This window comes from Phascolarctos cinereus, unplaced genomic scaffold, assembly GCF_003287225.1.
Source record: "Phascolarctos cinereus isolate Bilbo 61053 unplaced genomic scaffold, phaCin_HiC Scaffold_3;HRSCAF=262, whole genome shotgun sequence".
In the NCBI taxonomy this organism is placed as follows: domain Eukaryota; kingdom Metazoa; phylum Chordata; class Mammalia; order Diprotodontia; family Phascolarctidae; genus Phascolarctos; species Phascolarctos cinereus.
Window position 1 is genome coordinate 237,343,683 of NW_027555736.1, and position 19,862 is coordinate 237,363,544.

Sequence of the window (19,862 nt, forward strand, 5' to 3'; positions counted from 1 at the left end):
TTTGGCCTTGAATGCTTTTATCTTTAAGAAATGGAGCAAGATTGGAAATGTAGCTCCTTTTGAATTTGAATATTGAACAAAACTTAAAAATTATACTTCAAAGTATATAAATTCCTAGATCAAACAGACCCATAGTCTAAGTACCTATGTGCATTATAGAACTATTTTATGGGCTAAAGAAAATTTATCGAAAGAAAATTTGCTGAAGTCTTAAAGCCACTTCTTCTCACTGCTTAGTTAAGCTTGTTTTAATAACATAACTATGTACCTTTTTTGATTTATGATAAACAACTTTTTTCTTTTAAAGTTGACACTTTTCTTTATTTCAGGCAGTAGCAGGTCTGCTAGCAGATGCTCGTTCTTTAGCAGACATAGCTAGAGAAGAAGCCTCCAACTTCAGATCTAACTATGGCTATAATATTCCACTAAAGGTAAATGAAATTTTGAAGTATTAGCTGAACTTTAGTAAAATAAACTTATTTAGTAATTTCTTTTTTGTCTTTTTGTTCTCTAGCACCTTGCAGACAGAGTGGCCATGTATGTACATGCTTACACACTGTACAGTGCTGTCAGGCCTTTTGGCTGCAGGTATGAAATTTTATTCTGTAAAATGTCCTTGAATAACTAAGCTTATTTAGTTCTAAGCTGGCATCTTATAGTTAGTTGATTTGTACCATCTAGATGTTAAGATAAAACAGTAGTTTATATTTGTTAATATAATAATATAATAATAAGGAACCATTGGAGTTTGTTATGGTCAGATCTGTGCTTGAGAAAAATCACTTTGGCAGCTGGGTTCTGGAGGATGGATTAGAGTGAGGAGACAGGAAGATCCTTTGTACTGTTGTCATTAATCAAGGCAAGAGGTGATGAGAGCCTGAAGGTGGTAGAGTAAAGAAAAGGGTTTAGATGAGAAAGATGTTGTGGAGATAAAAATGGCCATATTGAGGAGTTGAGGATAATGCCTATATGAGACCTTTTTTTCTTTTTTCTATCTTTGGTGTCCTTGGGGCATCTAGCTTTTACCTGGATCTCTGGGTCAAAGGATATAGACCTTTTAGTCATTTTGTTAGCAATTACAAATTGCTTTCCAGAATGGTTTGGCCAATTCATTTACAACAAGAGTGAGTTAGTGAGCTGTAGTCTCTTTGGAATCTTTTAGCTAGAACATAGTTCTCTCTAGATTCTCACCACAGGTATCCATACCATGTAGCTTCCCTACCCCTTTTTAAAAATTTTTTTGGATTCAGGGTTGACTTCGGGTAAAATTCCATAGGTAAATTTGTTTTTGCTAAACGTCTTTTTATCTTCTGGTGTCCTCTCTGTTACTTTCCTTCCATATTCTTACTTAGGGTTCCTGGTAGCATTCTTCTTGTTACATCTCTGCACACTTATTAAACCCTTCCCCTAACAGTTCTCTGTATTCTCACTCCAAAATTTCTATTACTTCATATCTCACAATTTTATGTTTTCAGGGGGAAATACTGTACTTAAATTCAGACTATCAATTCGGCAAACATGCCACATCTTTTATATATAAGGCCCTTAGCCTTATAAAGTCAAACACAATGCTCCCTGCTCTCAAAGGAGTTGACTATTGGGAGGGGTGGCGCTGGTGTGTGTAATAAAATAAATATAGGGAGGCAGCTAGGTGGCACACTGGATAGAGCACCGGCCCTGGATTCAGGAGGTCCTGAGTTCAAATCTGGCCTCAGAAGCATAATACTTACTAGCTATGTGTGACCCTGGGCAAGTCACTTAACCCCATTGCCTAGCCCCTCCCCCCCAAAATAAAATAAATATACATATAAATAAATTGAAAGAATATACAGGTAATTTTAAGAGCAGTAATACCTGAAAGAATCAGGAAAGACCTTTCATTTATGGCATCTGAGTTGTGCTTTGAAAGAATTTAGGGAAAAAAAGAAGCTAGAGATTCTGTGAGGCAAAGGTGAGGAAGAAATGAAATCTAGATATGAAGGACAATCTGTGCAAAGGCACAGACATGGAATGTTACACAGAGAGAACAGTTAAAAGCCAATTTGACTAGGACAGAGAGTGCATGAAGGGTGGTAATATGAAATAAGACACAAAGAGTAGGTAGGAGCCATATTGTTAAGAGCTTTAAATGGCCAGCTGAGGATTTTGTGTTTTATCCTATAGACAAAGGGGACCCACTGAATTTTTTTTTAATTAGGGGAGTGAGAAAGTAGGATCTGTGTTTTAAGAATATTGATTTGGCAGCTTTGTATAAGATGGGTTATAGAGAAGATAACACTGGAGGGAGACCAGTTAGGAGACTTGCAATAGTCCATGTGAGAGATGGTAAAGACCTAAGCTAGGTAGTCTATGTGAATTGACATAAGAGGAGTAGAGGTAAAATCAAGAAGACTTGGTAACTGATAAGATATTAGAGTGATGGAGAAAGGAGTCAAGGATGACAGAAGTTGTCAGCATGGATGACAGGAGTGATGTTTTTTATATTTAAATTTTTTTAAAAATTATTTTCATTTCCAATTTCTCTCCCTCTTTCTTTTCCACCCATTGAGAAGGCAAGAAATACAATAACCATTATACATATGCAAAATATTTTTACATTTGCCAAAAAAAGGGCAAAAAAGATGAAAAAACAAGAAAAAGTGGAAAAAAATACTTCAGTCTGCACTGAGTACTCAAAGGTCATCATTTTCTCTTTGGAGGTAGATAGCATTCTTCATCATGAGTCCTTTGAAATTGTAATGGATCATTGTATTGATCAAAGTAGCTACGTGTTTCACAGTTGATTACTGTGTATAACGTTCTAGTTCTTCTCATTTCACTTCACTTTACATCAGCTCAGTCTTTCCAGGTTTTTATTAAATCACCCTTTTTGTTATTTCTTACAGCACAAGAGTATTCCATTACAATTAGATACTGAAACTTGTTCACGTATTCCTTGATTGATGGGCATCCCCTTGTTTCTATTCTTTGCCCCCACAAAAAGAGCTGTTATATTTTTGTACATATGGGTCCTTTTCACTTTTCTTAGATCTCTTTGGGTATAGACTTAGTAGCAGTATTAGTGGGTATGCACAGTTTTATAGCCTTTATAGCCTTTTGGACAGTTCCAAATTGTTCTCCCGAATGGTTGGGCCAGTTCACAACTCTACCAACAGTGTATTAGTGTCCCTATTTTTCCACATCTCCTCCAGCATTTGTCATTTTCCTTTTCTTTCATGTTAACCAGATATTCTCAATAGAAATAGGAAACTTTGGAGGAGAAATGGATTTGAGGGAATTAGGACTTCTGTTTTGCACAGATATCTACAGGATATGTAGGTGTTGGCAGTAATGTGGGCCTGGAGTTAAGGAGAGAGATTAGGTTTGGATACATTTGGGATTCTTCTGTGGAGAGAAAATGGAACCCATGATAATGTAATCACCAAGGGAGAACATGAAGACAAGACAAAGCCCAGGATAGAGAATTGGGGGACGTTCATACCTATTTAGTGGTAGGAGAAACATAATGATCTCTCAGAAAAGCCTAAAAACAAATAGACAGGTAGAAGAAAAATCAAGAAAGAGCATTGTCACAGAAGCCAAAGGAAGGAATCTGGGAGGGAGAGATGGTTGACAGTGTCAGAAGCAAAATGATCAAGTAGAATGGGGATTGACAAAAAACATTGGGATTTAGGAGTTTCTGCCAACTGACAGATTTGAAAGCCAAATGGGGTGTTGAGTCAGGCGATAAACATTTATTACATACCTACTATGTGCCAAGTCTGTGCCAGGTGTTAGGGATACAACAACAAAAGACAGTGTGTTCTCAAGCTCAAAATCTAATGAGGGAGACAAAGTGTAAGCAAGTATGTACAAACAAACTACATACAAGATAAATAGGAAATAACAGAGGGAAAGCACTAGAATTAAGGATTGGGAAAATTTTCCTGTACAGGTAGAATGTTAGCTGGTGCTTATAGGAAAACAGGAAAGCCAGGAGACAGAGAAGAGGAACTGAGGCATAGTATGTAAAAAATATCTAGAGTTGGGAGATGGAGTTCAAGGAATAGTAAAATCAGTGTCTTTTTTTTTTTTGGCTAAGTCTGTGTTTGTTAAGGGGTGGGAGTTTTGAACCCCAGAGGCTTTTATATTTGATCCTGAAGATGATAAGGAGCCACTGGAGTTTATTGAGGTGGGGGCAATGGAGGAGTGTGCGTGATATGTTCGGATTTAAACTTTAGAAAGAAAGCTTTGACAGCTGAGTGGAGGATGGACTGGAGTAGTGACATTATGAGAGGCAGCAAATAGAGATGAATAAGGACAGACTGAAGATGAGAGAAGAAATAGGATTAAGGGCCCAAACGGAGGAATTGACCTTAGCAAGAAGAGCCACTTCATCAGAAATCAGAACAAAGGAAAGAATGGGGGAATGATAAAGGGTTTTAAAGTACAGCGTGAGTTAGAAGACGGAAGTGGCAGTGGTTGGCCACTATGTTGTGAATGGCATTGGTTAATTCTCCTTGAGTTTATAGAGGGATGTTTTTCGACTCAAAACTTAAATTGAATTTCTTAAGTGTGTAAAGATATTTGGGAGTTTTTTCTACAATTTGGATGCTCCTAAAATCATACCATATAATGTCCTAACTTTCCATATAATGTCCTAGATTTTCCTAAGTTTTTTTGACTTTATCTAGGTTTCACCGTCTTCTCTGGCCAAGGATATGTGAAGCATCTGTGATTTCATGTGAATTCCCTCTACCAATGCAGAGTGTAACCTCTCTAATGTTTGTTGTGTTAAGGTCAGGATTTGAACACAGGTCTTATATATTCAGTCCAATGTGACACTGCTTCTACTTTCTCGGGACAAAGATGAACATGTTCATTTTAGTTTACCCAGTCTAAAGACAGACTTTGAGATTCCTGAGCTGTGATTCTTTGGATACTTTAAAGAATATTTTTGGTATCTTAAATGAAGACTATCATACAACTTTTGAAATTTCATTGCCTTCCTCCTGCTTAAGTGGGAGCCACTAGGTCCATTCATCACTCATCAGAAGGGGACTGCAATAACAGTAATTTATTTCTTCCTTTAGCTTTAAATCTGCCAGAATAAGGAATTGGTGTTTTACAGTTTAATGTTTTAACTACTTTTTCTTGAAAAAAATGTAAGCTAGTGTGATCATTAGTACTTAGTGCGTGACTCTTAGAGGATTATAGACAGCTCTTGTCTTTTTCTGAAAATTTTTATATTTTATTTTTTTTTCCTATGACATTATATTACATTATGTTATAACAGTTTTTAACCTTCATTCTTCAAAATTTTGAGTTCCAAATTCTCCTTCCTTCCCCTCTCCCCTCCCTGAGAAGGCAAGAATTTTTATATAGATTATACATGCACCATCATGCAAAACATGCCTCCATATTAGCCATATTGTGAAAGAAAACAGACCCCCCCCCAAAAAAAAAGCAAGAAAAATAAAGGTGTTTTTTTTTTAAGTGTGCTTTGATCTGCACTCAGACTTCATCAGTTCTTTCTCTGGAGGTAGATAGCATTTTTCATTATAAGTCCTTTGGGATTGTCTTGGATTGGATTGCTGAGACTAGCTAAATCATTCATAGCTGATCTTCGTACAGTATTGCTGTTACCCTGTGCAGTGTTCTCCTGGTTCTGTTCACTTCACTTTGCATCATTTCATATAAGTCTTCCCAGGTTTTTCTGAAAACATTCTGCTCCTTATTTCTAAAAGCCCAGTAGCATTTCATCACAATCATATGCCACCGCTTGTTCAGTCATTCCCCAATTGATGAACATCCTCTCAATTTCCAATTTTTTGCCACCATAAAAGGTGCTATAAATATTTTTGCCCATATAGATCCTTTAACCCTTTTTTTAAAATCTCTTTGGGATACAAACCTAGTAGTGGTGCTGAGTCAAAGGGTATGCCCAATTTTATAGCCCTTTGGGCACAGTTCCAAATTGTACTCCAGAACTGTAGGATCAGTTCACAACTCCGCCAGCAATGCATTAATGTCCCAGAGTTTTTGCCTTTTAGATGATTAGATGAGGCACTTTGGAGCTAGCCGTGAAAACAAGGTGCTAGAAAAGAACATTCAGAAAAAATGTTGGAATGTATCCCTAAGATTGGAAGATCACATCAGGAGGCTCATTTTAGTACTGAGAGATATAAAAAACTACTTGAGGAGTTTTCAGTCTGGAAGGGGGGAATAAGACATATAAATACATTAGGGACATGTTAAAAACAAAATGCTCTGTGAGACCTGAGGGGAACAAGGTTTGGTATTTGAGTTGGGCTTTAAATACTAGTAACTCTAGGCATGAGGAGCAGCATCCGCAAAGGCACAGAGGTAGGAGTACACAGGTGACAGTCTAGTTTTGGAAAATGACAACAGAAGTTTCTTTAGTAGAAAGGTGAAGATGGAATCCAGATTCTGTGGGGTTTGATAGAGAGACTGGGAATAGTTAAGATTTGAGATGAGGCTAAAAAGGTAGTTTGTGAAGAGCCTTGAGTAGTGTATGAAGTCACGCAAGTAGGAAAAATTTTTATCAAATGAGAGGTCTAAGAAAGTGATGGGGAAAAGCCTACCAATTTAAGTGAATAGGCCATTGCACCATTAGAGAGTAGTTTCAGTAATAAGGATAGATAAAAGCCAAGTTACAAAAATTTTAAGCAGAGTGGGTGGTGATACCAAAGGAAATCTTTATACATAGTGTTATATTTACATTCATAATAGTTTTGTAAGTGTCATGTTTATGGTAATTGTTATTCTTACACAGTTTCATGTTAGGGTCTTACGGTGCAAATGATGGAGCACAACTCTATATGATTGACCCATCGGGTGTTTCATATGTGAGTATTTTTAAAAGTTTTTATTAATAAACTAGAAATAAGTCTTTTGCATCATCTTAATTTCTAAATCTTTCTCTCTCTCTCCCCCCCAAATAATTATTCCTTGTAAATGTGTGAGTACTTCCACCCAGTCTAAAGCTATTCCTTGTCTTAATTCCTCTCATGCTCAAAATTTTAAGTTGTGCTCTAACTCCAAAGGGGCTTAAACTTTATTTTTAAAAAATCTGGCCTTCCTTAGGTGTAGAATTTTATTGAAAAGGCTTTTTTAAAAAGCAAAAGAAAAAAATTAATGGTCAGCTCTTTATACTATCTGTAAAGAATATTTTTAAAAACTCGTGTTTACTTTTGTGATTTCAAAATCAAAGAATTAGATGGTTACTGAATCTTGTCACACAGTATGCAGTACATGAAATTTTTATAAGGTATCATTCCTCCCAAAGATGAGGATAAAATAAAAACTGTCCTTTGACAATGGAAAAATGGATTATCGGGGATATTGAAGGTGATCATGGGATTTCATTAAAGCTTTTAAAATGGGTGATACAAAATGTCACATCTTTGAACAGTTTTTCAAAAAAAAATGGACCGTATTGGTCCAGATATAAATTAGTATTTTTCTGACATGTATAAAAATTGAATGTTAGGGTTTTCTTTTTGGTAGTGTATACCTGTATATTTTTCTCATGTATTTAATTTTGAGTAGCACATTTTCGGGAGGTTGAGGTGGGCTGATTCTGGCCAATATGTTTGGCATTGGCCTTGTGGTTTTTCTTTAAAAAAAAAAAAAAACTTGGGGCAGCTAGGTGGTGCAGTGGACAGAGCTCTGGCCTTGGAGTCGGGAGGACCTGAATTCAAATCTGGCCTCAGACACTTGACACTTACTAGCTGTGTGACCCTGGGCAAGTCAGTTAACCAAAAGCGGGGGAAGGGGGACAGGAACATGATGACCTTTGAAACAAATAAGCATTGTCAAGCAAAACAAATTCCAACATTGGCTTTTCCCAAAAATGTTACACTTCTATTCTTTTTTCTTTGAAAAACTTCATTTTAAGGGTATAGCATCTTCTGAATAAGAAATTTAACTTCATCTATTTAAAAGAGTCAATATTTTAATTGATTATAGATGAGTTATGAAGATACTGCAGATGGCCAACTTAAACATATACTAGTCAAATCCATTATAATCACATCTCTGCATAGCAGATTTCCAGATTGTGTGTGTGATCAGTTAAATTATATCAAAATGTATATAATATGTAAATATATATATCAAACATATAAAATAGAATTTAAAAGCATTTTATACTCTACCTTTTATTATTCTTCTCTTGCCTTAGAAATAATTTATATTATTATTATTATTATTAATTAATATTCTACCTCTCTTCTTACAGGGATATTGGGGATGTGCCATTGGTAAAGCCAGGCAAGCAGCAAAAACAGAGATAGAGAAACTCCAGGTAGGACTTAATTTATACAAATGTTTAATTTGCCAAAAGTCATAACAGTGGTTGTATCCAAATATAGTGGGGGAAGAAAATCTGCCTGGGGTTATTATCTCACCAAGATTGCCTAAGATGTTTAAAATGTTATTATACATTGATCAGATACTGTAGTGGCGTCCACAAAAAAAGCCACACAAAAACGTAAGTGTGATATATGTGTGGCCAAAACAGATTCTTACTTTTATTCTTGAGTACACAGAAAAGTATCACTTTAAAATGTCGTATAGCTTGATGTGGTGGTGTAATCCTTGTTCTCTGGGCTGCCTCCGAGAGGCTGAGGCTTGGCATATCCCTTGACCTCAGGAGTTCTGAGTCACAGTCAACTAAGGCAATCCAGTGTCAGCATTAAGTTTGGCATGATTATGTTGAGCCCTTAGAAGTGGGGAGGCCACCAGATTGCCTAAGGAGGGGCAAATCAGCTAGGGCAAAGCTCCTTTGCTGGTTAGAGTTGTAGTGAGCCCACAAGGAGGTCTGTGCTTGCAGCCTGGAAGAAACAGGGGGATACCCAGTCTTCTAAAATAAAAATATAGTATAAATTTTTTTTATTATTTTCAAACAGTTTATTGGGTTTAATTTCACCACTGTCTATAGGATTTTCTAGCTTTTCTAAATATGGCTCAGACTTATCAGCCCCTTCTGCAACAGCCCTCTGGGTTTCCTTCATTACCACCCTGAACATGCCTTTTGTTGTACTTGGAATGTCATTTTCCCATCTTAAACTTAACCCATGCCTTGAGGTCCAGATTTGATAGTGTTAAACATTACCTAGTACTGTTTATTTTTATGTCATTGGCATAGTCCAAGTTTTTGGGAAGTGGGGTCTTCTGTTGTTTTGCTCTTACTGAACTTTTGCATATTGAGGGCCAGTTCCCCTTTTGGGTTTATAATTGCCAATGTCCAGATCCGGTTTGTGTCTGTATTCCGAGGATTCTTGTCAGCACCGTTATTTCTGAATTTGTCACTCTTACACTCAAGTTTTATTTACCTTTAAGAGTATTATCAATTCTCATTTGTCAGACACAACCTGAGGAACATCTGACACATGATACTAGTATTAGACTTTAAGAAAGCTCTTATCTGTTTTCAGGCATTTTTGAAGGCACTTCAATTTTTTTTTTTTGGTCATAAAGCCGATGGGTGGCTTTTGTTTTTGTTTTTCAGATTAGTGAAGTTGAGAGCCATGATTGTGTTTTCTTTGGAATAGAAAAAAATTCTTAATTCAGTGGTAACTAGAACCTGAACAAACTGTGGAGTTTTGGCTTTTTAAAAGTGCCTTAACCTTTGATTATTTTTTTGGAGGGGTGGTGGTAATATACATTAGTGTAGCAAGGTAGAGTGCAACACAGGGAAAGGCAAACTACCTTGATATATCTAAAGAGCATTTCCTTTTCAACCACTTTCTCTTTTTTTTTCCTTTAGAGATGAGGAAACTGAAATTGAGAGGTCAGCCAATAAAGATCATACATATAAAAAGTAGCAAAGCCAGTATTTTAACCCAGATCTTATGACTCCAGATTTTTTCTACTATGCTACATTCAGGCATATTTTTCCCCATATTGTAATTATTCCTCCAACAGCGCTCCTATTTCTTTCATTAGGTGTTAAGGAGGCTAAGTGTATCAAATGATAGAGCCTAGAACTGGAGTCAGGAAGACCTGAGTGCAAATCCAACCTCAGACATTTACTAGCTTTGTCATCCTGGGCAAGTCACTTGACTTCTCTCTGCTTCAGTTTCCTTATCTTTAAAATGAGGATAATGAGGACATCTATCTCCCAAGGTAGTTGTGAACATATAATGAGATAGTATTTGTAAAGTGCTTTGTAAACCTTACAGTGCTATATAAATGCTAGCTTTTGTCATTTATTATTGTGATTATTAATAGTGAAATACACATAATTAGGTATTCTAATGTTCTGTTCAAATGCTTAACTGAAGCAATAGCCAATAAGTAAAACAGTAGGATTGAACTAATGCAATGGCAGAAATAGTAAAAATATATACATATATAAAATGGGTCTTCATTTATCAGCACCATATTTCACATCCAATTTGAAGTCATACCACCAGTGTTAGTTCTGGCACTTGTGTACACTTGTATAAGTGTGAGCAAGTCACATTGTCTCTCTGGACCTGTATTTTCTTATTTATAAAGTGAAGGCTAACATTGGATTAGGTGATTTTCCAGTTTTAAATATAGTTCCAGGATTGGGGCAGATGTGCTGCCCTGAGTATAATTGCATAAGCTATATGCAATCACTCAGACTTTGAATAACCAGTTTTACTTAGCAGCCATAATAACAAAACAGTTTGGAGGTTCACAGTTCACAGGCCATAGTTCTTCACTTGACATAACTGCTTTTACCCATCACACAGCCACAACTATACCAGTATTCTACTAGCTATTCGTCACTCATAGGCTCTATCTTTGTGTTCATGGGATAGAATGGAAGGGGCTATGAATCCCAGGCCATTGGAAACACAGCCACACAGAGTTTATGAAAAGAGCATGTCTTTTGTGAGTCTTGTTCCTGTTGAAGATCATTGTGTGATCCCAGGCAAATTGCTTAACCACACTGGCCTAAAGCTTCCTCATCTATAGAAATTAGGAAATTGGACCAAGGTGACCTTTGTAGTCCCTTCTGTTTCGGGACCGGAAAAGTAGGATGGGGCTAGGTTATAAAGGGCTTTGAATGCCCAACAGAAGATTTCATATTTACTCCTGGAGGCAATAGTAAACCACTGTAGTTTATTGAGGGTGACTGGGTGAATGGAGGATGTATTGGATTGGGGAGAGACTTGATGCAGGCCGATCTACCACTAGGCTGTTGCTGTAATCAAGGCATGAGGACCTGTACTAGAGTGGTTGCAGTGTCAGAGAAGAGAAGGGGGCTTATTCAAGAGATGTTGTAAAGGTGAAATTGTTAGACCTTGGCAACAGATTTGGATAGGGGAGTGAGGAATACAATGGGACTGAGAGCATGGAAGGTAAGAGTGGGGGGAATGAAAGATAATGAGTTCTGTTTTGTACATACTGAGTTAAGTAAGATGTCTACTGGATGTTCATTTCAGTGTCTGAAAGGTAGTTGGAGATGCAAAATTGGAGGTGAGCATTAGGGCAGGATTAGGTAAGTTTGAGAATTATCGGTGTAGAGATGGTAATTAAATCCATGGGAGCTGATGAGATTACCAAATGAAGTACTATAGAAGGAGAAGAGAAGAGGGCCTAGGATAGGACAGGACCTTGAGGGACATCTATGATTAGAGGGAGTAATCTGGATGAAGATCTAGCAAAGGAGACTACGAAGGAGAGTGGTGTCCTGAAAACCTAGAGAGAAGAGAGTATCAAGTAGGAGAGTGTGATTTAACAGTGTCAGAGTGCACGAGGAGAATGAGGATTGAGAAAAGGCCATTGAATTAGATTTGGCAACTAAGAGATCATTAGTAACTTTGGAGAGAGCAGTTTTGGTGAAATGACAAGGTTAGAAGCCAGACTGTAAGGGCTTTTAAGAGAGTGAGAGAAAAATGGAGACACTATTGTAGACAGCCTATCTGAGGAGTTTAGCTACAAAGGACGTAAGAGCTATATGAGGATAATTACGTGTCTAGTTGAAGTTTTAGGGAACAGACTTTTTTGTCATTCTGGTAACATACTTACTGCACTTACTATGGGATAATGCTGACCGTATTCTCTTTCGTTTGACATTTGTGGCCTTTGGAACTCCCACCTTTCCCTTAATCCAACAAATTCTATTTTTTGCAACTACTTACAAAAAAAGACTTAAGTATGTTTATTTCTAAAACTATAGAGCCTGGGTAGCTTCTATTTAACATTTTTGTTTTGTAAAGAATCATTAACAAATGTTATTTCAACTAGATGATCTTTTTTTAAAAATTGAGAATGTTCATTTAAAATTTTGATTTCCAGATTCTCTCCCTCTTTCTTACCCTTTCCTCACGCACTGAAAAGGCAAACACTATGATATCAAGTTATACATGTTAAGTCATGCAAAACATTTTGGGCAGCTAGATGGTGCAGTAGATAAGAGTCCGTGGGAGTCAGGAAAACTGTCTTCCTAAGTTCAAATCCAGCCTCAGATACTTAAATAGCTATGTGACCCTGGGCAAGTTACGTAATTCTGTTTGCCTCAGTTTCCTTGTCTGTAAAATGAACTGGAGGAGAAGGCAAACCACTCCAGCATCTCTGCCAAGAAAACCTTAAATGGGGTCACAGTTGGATATGCCTGAAACGACTGAACAACAACAAATATTTCCATATTATCTATATTTCAAAAAAAAAAAAGATGAGAAAATTATACTTAAGTTTATACTCAGAGTTCATCAGTTCTCTCTCTGGGGTGGGATAGCATTTTTAGAATTGTCTTGGATCACTGTAATTATCAGAGTAGCCAAGTGTTTCACAGCAGATCATTATAACATTGCTGTTACTGTGCACAGTATCTCCCCATTGTTTTCACTTCACTTAGCATCAGTTCATGCCTTGCCATGTTTTTCAGAAATCACCTTTCTCATCATTTCTTACACCATTACAATCATATGCCACAACTTCTTTAGCCATTCTCCCCAACTGAATATCCCCTCAATTTCCAGCTGCTATAAATATTTTTGTACATGTAGGTTCTTTTCCTTTTTCTTTGATCTTTTTGGGGTACAGACCTAGTAGTGGTGTTGCTGGATCAAAGGATATGTGCAATTTTATAGCCCTTTGGCGTAGTTCCAAATTGTTCTCCGGAATGATTGGACCAGTTTACCACTCCACCAATAATTCGTTAATGTACCTGTTTTCCCTTATACCCCTCCAACATTTGTCACTTCTACTAGATATGAGGTGGTACTTCATTGTTGTTATAATTTTCCTTTCTCTACTCAATAGTGATTTACAGCATTTGTTTTTCAGATAACAATAGAGAGCTTTGATTTCTTCTGAAAACTGCCCATTTATATCCTTTGACCATTTATCTGTTGAGGAATGGCTGTTATTCCTATAAATTTAACTCAGTTCCCTATATATTTGAGAAATAAGGCCTTTATTAGAGAAACTTTCTGTAAAATTTTTTTTTATTACTTCATTATCTATGGTACCTTTTAGCAAAAGGTAGTTTCTTTATCTTCTTAAAGTCTAGTTTTGTTTGAGATTGCCATTGCTATCCTTGCCTTTTTTACTTAAACTGAAGCAAAAGAGATTCAGTTCCAACCCTTTATTTTTTATGTGTCTTTTTGTTTCATGCATGTCTCTTGTACACAACATATTGTTGGATTCTGTTTTCTAATCCATCTAATCCATTCTGCCATCAGCTTCTGCTTTATGGGTCAGCTCATCCCATTCATATTCACAGTTAGGATTACTATGTTTTTCCTTCCATTCTGTTTTCTACTGTTTATCCTTCTCTCTCTTTATCCTATCCCCCCTCCTCAGAAGTCTATTTTGCTTCTGACCATTACCCACACTTAATCTGTCTGCCATTTTGTCATACTAACCCCCCAGTATCTCTTATCCCCTTCCACTCCAATATTTCTACTAGGTAAGATAAGATTTCTATAGCCAATTGAGTGTGTTTATATAATCTTCCCTCTGAACCAGTTCCAGTGAGAAAGAGGTTCAAGCAATTGCCTCCCCCTCTATTTTCGCTTTCACTATAAAAGCTCTTCCTAGACCTCTTTTATGTGGAAAAAATGTGTCCCATTCTACTTCTTCGCATTGCATACCTGTTTCTTACCCCTCCGTATTTTTTCTTTTTTTTTTTAAAGGCAATTGGAGTTAAGTGACTTTCCCAGGGTCACACAGCTAGTGTCTGAGGCCAGATTTGAATGCTATATCTTTTTTTGAAGAACATCTACACTTATACCTCTGTCCTAATAATTATAAAGTTCATAGGAGTTATGTGTTATCATCTTTCCATATAGGAATGTACACAGCTTAACTTTATTGAGTCCCTTAGATTATTCTTGTAATGTTTACCTTTTTATGAATCTCTTAAATCTTGAATGCCAGATTTTCTATTCATCTCCGGTCTTTTCATCAGGAATGCTTGGAAATCCTCTATTTCATTAAATGTCCATTCTCCCCCCCCCCCCCGAATTATTATACTCAGTTTTGCTGGGTAGGTTTTTCTTTTCTGTAATCCTAGAACCTTTGCCTTGCAAAATAATAATATTCCAAGCCCTTTGCTTCCTTAACATGGAAGCCGCTAAATCTTGTGTGATCTGACTTTGGCTCCCTGATATTTGACTTCTTTCTGACTGCTTACAGTATTTTCTTCTTCACCTGGGAGCTCTGGAATTTGGCTCTAATATTCTTGGGAGTTTTCATTTTGAGATCTCTTTCAGGTGATCAGTGGATTCTTTGAATGTCCATTTTACAGTCTAGATCTAAGATATCAGGGCAGATTTCCTTTATAATTTTGTGAAATATGCTGTTGAAGCTTTTTTTTTTAATCATGGCTTTCAGGTAGTACGATAATTCGTAAATTATCTCTGAGCAATCTATTTTCCAAGTCAGTTGTTTTTCCAATGTATTTCACATTTTCTATTTTAAAAAGAAAATTAACTTTAATTGTTTCTTGAAATCTCATGGAGTCATTAGCTTCCAGTTGCCAAATTCTAATTTTTAAGGAATTGTTTTCTTCAGTGAGCTTCTGTACCTTTTTTTCCATTTGGCCAATTCTACTTTTAAAGAAGTTTTTTTCTTCAGTGAATTTTTGTGCCTCTTCTGCCATTAGGCCAGTTTTGTTTTTTAATGTGTTATTTTCTTCAGTATTTTTTCTGTGCTTCTTTTTGTTGTTTTTTAGTTGTTTCAGGTGTGCCCAACTCTTCATGACCCCATTTGGGTCATTCCTGACAAAGGTATTGGAGTGGTTTGCCATTTCCTTCTCCAACTCATTTTATATATGAGAAACTGAAGCAAACAGGATTAAGTGATTTGTTCAGGGTGACACAGATAGTTAAGTGTCTGAGGCCAGATTTGAACTCAGGAAGATGAATGTGACTTTAGGTCTGGCTCGATCCACTATGCCACCTCCCTGTCCCATGCCTCTTTATAACTCTCTTTTCATACTTTTCTTGCATCACTCTTATTTCTTTTCTCAATTTTTCTTCTACCACTCTTATTTCTTCAATTATTCTAGGAATTCTTGCTGGCCTTGGATCCAATTAGCTTTTTTTCTTTGCTTGTAGCTGTTTTCACATTGTTGTCTTACAAGTTTAATTCTTGGGCTTCCCTGCCACTGTAGTAGCTTTTTATGGTCAAGTTGTATTTTGTTTTGTTGGGGTGTTTTTGGTGCTCATTTTCCCAGCTTTTTTCTTTTGAACATTATGTTGAAGTTGGGCTCTGCTCACCTGGGTATGGGCAGGCACTGTACAAGCTTTAGGTTTTTTTGTGCTGCTGTTTTCAGAACTAGTTGCGGGAGTCTGCAAGGTTTTGGTGCTTCCAGGTTGGTATTATCCTGGAGAAATTGATAAATATGACTTTGGGTATATTCTAACATAACAATTTTTGTACATAATGATGTTAACAGCATTCAAATATAACAGTCTTGAAAACATTGGTGTTGGAATCAAGAAATGTAGCCCTCTGATATATCTCTTTGGGCATGTATGTTGTTTATATAAGTGTATTTTCTGGTTTAACCCTCCTGATTATACATTTTCTCATAGATGAAAGAAATGACTTGTCGTGATGTTGTTAAAGAAGTTGCAAAAATGTAAGTATTTTTCCGTCATTAAGTTTCTCAACTAACTGGGTCTCAGAATTATTTTCATAGTTGCAGTCATTACTTTTTAGTGCCTAGGTTTGGTAAAATGGAGATTAATTTTTGATTTAACTTTTATAAAGTTAATGTTGACTTTTTTCCCCCCTATTACAGTGACTTTTGCAGGTTATTCATCACTGACTTATTTTTTTTCCCCCATAGAAACATTCAGGCTTAAAAAAAAAACCTTTGTCACACTCAGGCATCACAAGAAATGGGAAACATGAAACTTTGGGCTTACATAAAAACAGTAGTAGAAGCCTCCATGAGACAGAAAACTTAATTATTTTAAATGTCTCAAACCCATGAAACGTTTCCACAACAAAAAGGTTATTAGGGGGCTACAAGAACAGGGCAATTTGAGGAGGGAAAGAGCATTAAAAACTAGGGAATATAAGGAAAGATAAACAATCTGAATGCTAAAGATGTTTTTGTCAAATGCAAGGAGATTCAAATTCCATTTGTGGAATAGTTGGCCTAGAATGAAGTAGGAGGAGGAAGTAATATGAAATACGATTGAAAAAGTTAGAGTGGAGCCAGATGATAGAAGTCCTTAATTCTTATGCATAAGGGGTTGTATTTTACCCTTAGAGGCAAGAGGAACAGTTAAAATGACCTGTACTTTAGATTGGTAAATTTGTTAGATGGACAATTGGAATTAGGGAGACCAAGAAGAGATGATTTTCAGGAGTATATACTTTCAGAGCTGAAGGGCACCTCAGAGGTCATATAGAGCAACCCTTTTGTTTTATAAAAAAGGAAGTAGAGGCTCAAAGACTTGGTGACTTATTTAGATGTAGGTGTTTCAGAATTCTTAAATTTCATGTTCTCTTTGTCAAGTTGATGATTATAATATGCATTCAATTCCCTTGAAGGTTCCTTTAACAGACATCTCACTCTCCTTAGTTTTAAGTCCTGTAAGTTCTTTAACCATAAATTTGTGGCTTTATCATTGTGACTCATTTAAGGGGTCTTCAAATATTCTTGTGTAACTTTAAAAAGAAAGATTTATACTAAACACATGTCATCTTAGCTTAAACTTTGAAAACTATGCACACACATACACTTTTTTTTTTTCTTTTGGTCAAGATTTGTGATTTCATTGGTTTGGGAAACTTTCCAACGGAGAAACTATTTTTGCCAATGCAGATTGGTCTGCAGTTTATAGATTAACTTATTCATGTGATAATTTTATTCCTTTTTTAATTCCAGAATCTATATAGTACATGATGAAGTTAAGGACAAAGCTTTTGAACTGGAGCTCAGTTGGGTTGGAGAAGGTAAAAGTCCTTTCATAAAAATTCCTTTGTACATTTTTGTTTGGTGAGATTTAGACTGTATACCCTTTGGGATAACTCAGTGTTTTGTCACTGTTTTTTAAACTGTCACATGTTGAGGTCACAGTGAGGTTTGAAAACTGATTGTTTTTCAGGATTTTGCAATCATAATTAAATACAAATACACATTTCAGAAAGGATTATATCTGAAAGGGACCTTCCTGCTTCCAAGTCTAGTACCATTTATACAATGCTGTTTCTCCAATCTTTTACTTCTAACAACAGAAAATTCTTCTAAAGGAGATTTTCTCAGCAAGGCTCCAGCATGGAGATAGCAGTATAACTTTCCAGCATCTCCTGCAGTAAGCATTGAGAAAATATAGTTCAGTTTTTAAATGTGTGTTAAGAGCAGTTGAAATAAACAAGTATGAGACATTCAAACATTAATAATTATAATAATGATAACATGCTGCTACCCATACTTTTAAGTTAAAATTCTGAAATTTGAAAATATGCCTTAATTTACAGTAACCAAAGGAAGGCATGAAATTGTTCCAAAAGATATAAGAGAAGAAGCAGAGAAATATGCCAAGGTAAGTACTTTTGTAGAAATGCAGCCAGGTTGATTTTTCTAATTGTGAGTGGAATTGGGTAAAAAATGAGAACTTATTTGAAAACAAACATAGATGTGAGGGGAAATAATTAAGAAACAGATTACTTGAAATGGTCTTTGAAAGCAGATTGGGAGTGATGGTGTGGGAGAGACCATTTACAGATTGACCCTGTGTTTAAACTATTCAGTACTGGCTTTTCATCAGTTGTATAGTTGCAGGTTAAGGTTTTTTTGTTCATGGGTGTGTTCCACATAACCACAGACTAATTTAAGAAGCATTTTAGTATTCAAATACTGACTGACTATTCTTCTTTTAAAACAGGAATCTTTGAAAGAAGATGATGAATCAGATGATGATAATATGTAACATGAGTGCTACAATACTTTTTTTAAAGAAATGTTTTTACATGTAAACTATGTACAAGTGGTGTCCCTGCGGATTATTAGCCCAGTGACAGATTACCAATTTATTAAAAATTTATCTTGTATCCACAAGTTCATTTGTTTTCTATGACAAAGTCTCTACTTTGGAGGGGTTTTCAGGACTTTGCCCATTTTGGCTCACATTATTAATTAATATTAGGCAGTCTACTTGAATCTCTGGCAGATTGACTCAAAAGGGTCCAGTTAAACATGAAATAATTCTATTTCTTTAGCAGCTCATTCTTTTCTGTAACTAAAACAACTTCAAATAAGAGATTACTATGGCATGATAATATATTGTCTAAAACCCCTATCATACTTATTAATCCTTTTCTGCCTCTCTCATGTCAAAGGAGTGAAGGTGGAGTTAAGTCTAGAAGTTTTTCCTCAGCTACCCTGTCCTTTTCCTGGGCCTATGCATAGTTACTAGATACAGTAGGAAATATTACTAACATACTGGTTTTATAGTAGCTAGTGAAAGTCTAAAATCAGTCAAATCAACACATGCCAATTTTGGAAATTTCAACTTAGTACAAGGCAACTACTATTTTTTAGTTAGAGTGGACTTTGCTATTGCTGGACTTTGAATATTTATGGAGTTTACAGCAAACTCCATAAATACTTAACTAAATTCAGGAATAACCTGGCAGTTTAGCTTCTCTCAAATAAAGTATTAAGACTTGGCCCCTAGAATTGGCCTTGTTTGCCCGAAAGCAGCAGTTTAGCATATGCCTGAGGATACCTAGGGCCATTTTAAAGACTGACTTAGTGGAATCGTTTCTCCACTTTCTAATAAAGCATGAATATAAAAAAAATATCCTCTGCTATGTTTATTTACACTTATCTCATGCACAGGGTACTCCTGTTTGTGATAAAATTTTAAAACATATATTTCCTCAGTGACCCCTTATATTTTCTGGATTTAGGTTGGATAACAAGACTATTTGTAGGAAGTGTCATGAGAAAAATTAAAAGCTTCATTTCTCAGATACTTTGAAATATGAAAAGGTTTTTAAAAAACAAGCTTTTGTACATTGGTCAACCTTCTTGGAAGGAAATTTTTTAAAAAGATGTTTACTGCTGTATAATATTCATGGACAACATTTAGTTATCTCAGAAATATACCTGTTATAGGAATATTTGAAGCAAATAAGTTTAAACTCTTTTTATAACATAGGACAATTATAATTTATCTTAAATGCCCACCATGTCATTTATAACAATATCTTAAGTACCTAAGCCTTTAAAAAACAAAAGTCTTGCTATGTCAAAAAAAAAAAACCCTTTAAGAAATTTTTTAAGAATTGGGTTTTAGTTTAGAGGTTTGAAAATGGAAGTATCAGAATTAGAGAACTTTAACAACTAACCTTTATATTAGCACTTTAATAAGGTTTGTGAAGCACTATACACAGACACACTTTATATATTA

General features: G+C 35.9%; 1 protein-coding gene across 1 annotated transcript in view; it reads left to right on the top strand.

Annotated features, from left to right (window-relative positions):
* The window catches only part of PSMA3 (proteasome 20S subunit alpha 3), a 36,394-nt gene extending 17,889 nt beyond the window's left edge, over nt 1-18,505 (top strand). Inside the window, exons 4-11 of the mRNA XM_020986464.2 lie at nt 330-431; nt 515-588; nt 6,776-6,848; nt 8,243-8,308; nt 16,026-16,072; nt 17,333-17,400; nt 17,926-17,990; nt 18,333-18,505. Of these exons, the coding sequence (XP_020842123.1) occupies nt 330-431; nt 515-588; nt 6,776-6,848; nt 8,243-8,308; nt 16,026-16,072; nt 17,333-17,400; nt 17,926-17,990; nt 18,333-18,377 (540 nt within the window). The 3' untranslated portion in view covers nt 18,378-18,505. The remainder of the gene's footprint in view (nt 1-329; nt 432-514; nt 589-6,775; nt 6,849-8,242; nt 8,309-16,025; nt 16,073-17,332; nt 17,401-17,925; nt 17,991-18,332) is intronic.
* Nucleotides 18,506-19,862: the final 1,357 nt, after the last annotated feature.